The sequence below is a fragment of the Poecilia reticulata genome, linkage group LG21 (genome assembly GCF_000633615.1).
Source record: "Poecilia reticulata strain Guanapo linkage group LG21, Guppy_female_1.0+MT, whole genome shotgun sequence".
Taxonomy (NCBI): Eukaryota; Metazoa; Chordata; class Actinopteri; order Cyprinodontiformes; family Poeciliidae; genus Poecilia; species Poecilia reticulata.
The window spans coordinates 3383216-3387326 of NC_024351.1; the positions used below are offsets into that span (position 1 = coordinate 3383216).

At 40.4% G+C, this 4111-nt stretch overlaps 1 protein-coding gene across 2 annotated transcripts in view; it reads right to left on the bottom strand.

The window, feature by feature from the left end:
* The window catches only part of scara5 (scavenger receptor class A, member 5 (putative)), an 81113-nt gene that overhangs the window by 32675 nt on the left and 44327 nt on the right, over positions 1-4111 (bottom strand). For both annotated transcript variants that reach the window (XM_008397282.2, XM_008397281.2), the window contains exons 4-7: positions 3747-3946; positions 3444-3622; positions 3246-3372; positions 1822-1990 (exon numbers count right to left, since the gene is read on the bottom strand). In XM_008397282.2, the coding sequence (XP_008395504.1) occupies positions 1822-1990; positions 3246-3372; positions 3444-3622; positions 3747-3946 (675 nt within the window). The remainder of the gene's footprint in view (positions 1-1821; positions 1991-3245; positions 3373-3443; positions 3623-3746; positions 3947-4111) is intronic.

The window sequence follows — 4111 nt, forward strand, 5'->3', positions numbered from 1 at the left end:
TAAACATGGTATTTAGGGAGAGAGCTAATGCTAAAGAGCTATTTAAACATGGTATTTAGGGAGAGAGCTAATGCTAAAGCGCTATTTAAACATGGCGTTTAGGGAGGAAGTTAATGCTAAAGTGCTATTTAAACATGGTATTTAGGGAGGAAGCTAATGCTAAAGTGCTATTTTCAATCATGGTTATATTCACTGAGTAATAACAGTACATTTGGATTTTGCACATGTATCTGTACAGTTGTGCTACAGTGTTTTAGCTGTTGCGTTTTGTTAACTCAGTTGCTGATTTGGCCTAGAACATTTTAAATTGTTTACTGTTCTACCACGAAACATTCTGGGGTTAAAATAGATGCCATTTGCTGCACCGCCTGTGCCTAAACGTAGCATGTAAGTCTTTGTGCAATTCATGGCAGAAGATCGTTTGTGTTGACGACAGTTGCTCCCAAATACCGTCGTCTTCTTATTCATTCATGTAGAAGAGGCTCCAATGCTCCAAAACTGTTCTATGTCTTTTATTGGGTCTTTTAGCAAAATATTGCTCCAAAACACCACAGAAACTCACCAGATATTTAATAACTTCTTCTTTGACTGAACCAAAATACTGCAATAAAACCAGTGGGGAGAGTACCTAATGTTGCATGGTTTTAATATCTCTACAGCTGTTGTAGATCATATGTATAATAATACTGTTATGTCATAAACAGGTTTCTTTTATAGGACTAAAACTCCAGTTTCTATGGTGCTCCATAAAAATAAAACAAAACCCTTCAATAATGTCAAACTTCATGTGTCTGATCAAAGTAAGAGTTGTTTGCTTTCCTTCAGATCTTTAATTTATACTAATCCAACATTAGATTAACAAGATGAAACACCATCCTAGATTTTTACATGTTTAATGCCAAAAACAAAATGAAAAGTAGTGAGAAAAAAAATCCTGAGTCACATGACTGAAGAACTGAGAGAACAACCTWCAGCAGCAAAGACTTACCTAACTTTAATATGATATTTACGTTTTTACAGTGCTAGTAAAGCTAATTTAGATTTACTTAGAGAACCCGTTCCGAGATGCTTAGAAGTAACCAAAGTTTCAAGGTAAAAGCAGATTTTATGGGAAGCTATTGTAAAAAAATCACATTTTGCACGTTGTTGTACTTGTGATTCATTTGGGTCTCAAATGCATCTGAAAAAGCCAAAGCACTAAAAAAAAAAAAACACTCAGTTGTTTTTTGGCAATAAGGTAATATTTTGTAGTGTCTGGAAAATTTCCTGATTGTTAAGTCAAATTTGACGGACACTGTGCTGTTACCTAGCAACCCCACACAAGCCCGATCCCGTTACCTAGCAACCCAAGCAGAGCTCCAGCACATTTAGTCAGCTGGTTTTACCTCTGTATCCCCGGTACAATGGCTGCTGGAACAGACAGGTGTTTGTTTATTGACTTTACTATTCAGAAACGACTTGCTGTATTCTTGTTGGTTGTTCTGCTTTTCAAATATGTACGATTGCATAATTTCAATTCTGTTTGCAGCTATTTTCATGTGTGTGTGTAAACATTGAGTTTGGGGGCGTGGCCAGCAGAAGATGATTTGGATTTAAAGTGACAAGAGGCCCTAAAATATTCCATTCTGAAAGGATCTCCCTCTGAAATCTCATTATCTAAAAATAATTTTGTGCACAAAATGTAATGGACATGTTTAGTATCTATTATAACCTCTTCAGAGAAGTATAATAGGTCACCTTTAAATGTAAGTTGTACTGTGACTTTAAGACAAATTCAGGTTTGTCATCTTAAACTCTGGACATAATCAGATCTTTGCTCACCCTCCAGAGTGGTGAGGTTCTTCAGGGTCATGGAGTGCTCCCAGTCCTTCAGCCGCAGATCCTCGGTGATCGAGTTCAGGATCTCCATCTCGTTCCTCAGCTGCGTCTCCGTGTGGATGTGTGTCACCCACAAACTGCTGGTGTCGTCTGTGATGTTGTGGATCTGTATCTGAGAAGCATAATGCAGATTGTTATCGACCTACAAGGCTTTTATGCAGAGGTTTCACTGCAAAATCACAAAATTTATATATTTCTTTTCCCCAGCTTCTAGTGCAAATCAATCCTATTTATTTAGACACAATTATGGTCCATAAAAAAACATATAGTAGCCAATATATTAGTGCACTTAAAATATGACAAAAATAACTTCCGAATAATTTTCAGGAAGATATAGGAGCTTGTTTTAAGTCAATAAATCCTTAATACTGATGAAAAAGTTCTAGTTCCACTGGCGCCGTTACCTAGCAACACCAGCCAAGCCCACCACGTCACCTAGCAACACCAGCCAAGCCCACCACGTCACCTAGCAACACCAGCCAAGCCCAGCCCGTTACCTAGCAACCCAGTTGTAGTTCCACTGGCGGATTATTTAACTTAATCCGCCAGTGGATTAAGTTAAATAATCCACTGGCTGATTATTTAACACATTATGTTATAATGTGAACATTTTTCACATTATAACATGTGAAAAATGTTTTATAACATTTTTCACATGTTATAAAACAGGGCTGTCAAACTAATTTTCATTTTGGGCCATATCAAAAATCTAAATGCTCTTAAAGGGCCGGTTGTGCCAAAATATATACCCTATATTGATAAAATCAAATAAAAAGTTAAAATATTGATAAATAGCTGTTCCTCCAAGATTTTGTGATTGTTTTCTTGCAATCAAAATTACAGATTTTGTGGCGCCAATTTAGAAATGTTTGCAAGGAATTTTTCTATTTACGCTAATGTATGATGACTTTTAATTGCTCACCGTATAAATTACAGAGTATAATTTAACATCAAGCAAGACTGAGGCTGCAGTCACTTAAACTCAAAGTTTTTGATCAATTTTGAGAAAATTTGCAGGAAAATCAGATAAAAATGTGGAGATTTGTTGATTTTGTGTGAATTTTGCAGATTTGTGAAAAACTGGAAGGAGTTACTGATGTAATCTGGAGTTTAAACGGCCACGGGAAAAGCTACAGAGGGCCAGATTTGGCCCCCGGGCCTCGAGTTTGACTCATCTGCCAATGGAACTAGTACTTTTTTCATAAATATTAAAGAACTACTGACTTAAAACAAGCTTCTACATCTTGCTGAAAAGTTACTTTTAAGTTAGTTTCGTCTTGTTTCAAAAACTAGACCAAAAATACTTGGTAAGATTTTTGTGTTTTTGCAGGATTCAACAATTATTATGCTGCTTTTTCATCTCCAACCTGCAGGTCTTTAATTTTAAGGTGATGGATGCTGATGTCGTTGGTGAAGGTGTGATTTACAGCTCCAACAGTCCAGTTGACTTCGTCTAGTTTCTCTCTGAGTCCATTCAAATGTCCCGAAGCGTCCCTGAAACACAACCAAATGGTTAAGATTCGTCCCTGTTTGACGTTTTAGTCGTCAGACTCTGGGATGCGAACCTCAGCAGGACGTCGTGGTCGCGGAGCCACCTGGAGGTCCGGGCAACCTCCACGCTCAGGACGGTCAGGTTCCTGCCAGCCGAGCTGCTGAAGGAGGACAGACGGTCGTCCAGCTGGACCAGGTAACCTTCTGACTGCAGAGAGTTCGCCTGGATGCTCCTCAGATCGACCTCCAGGCCCTGGAAGAGGGTGGGAGAGATCAGCCTCTCTCTCCTGTCGGTTCTCTAACAGTTTCCTCAGATCGTCTCTAACAGGTGGGACCGTCGGATCAGCGCCAGGTGAGGTGTTGCTGTTCTCTCTCACCTTGATGAGGATCTCCAGCCGCTGCAGCCAGCTGCTGTGGTTCTGGAAGATGCTTTCCAGCTTCCAGATGTTTTCCAGCAGGTCGGCCTGCGTGGACGCCTCGCCCAGCGTCTGCTGGAGGACGCCGGCGTGGTCCGACGTCCGAGTCACGTTCTCCATCAGAACCTCCTGGCGCTGGGAGGAAACCTGGGACCGGGACACTGGGGAGAGGAAGAGAGAAGAAGAGAATCTGAGACTCTGACAGATCGTACTGAGGGACCAGAGACAAACCTTAACGTCAGGATGGATGGATGGATGGATGGATGGATGGTTGGATGGTTGGTTGGTTGGTTGGTTGGATGTATGGTTGGTTGGTTGGTTGGATG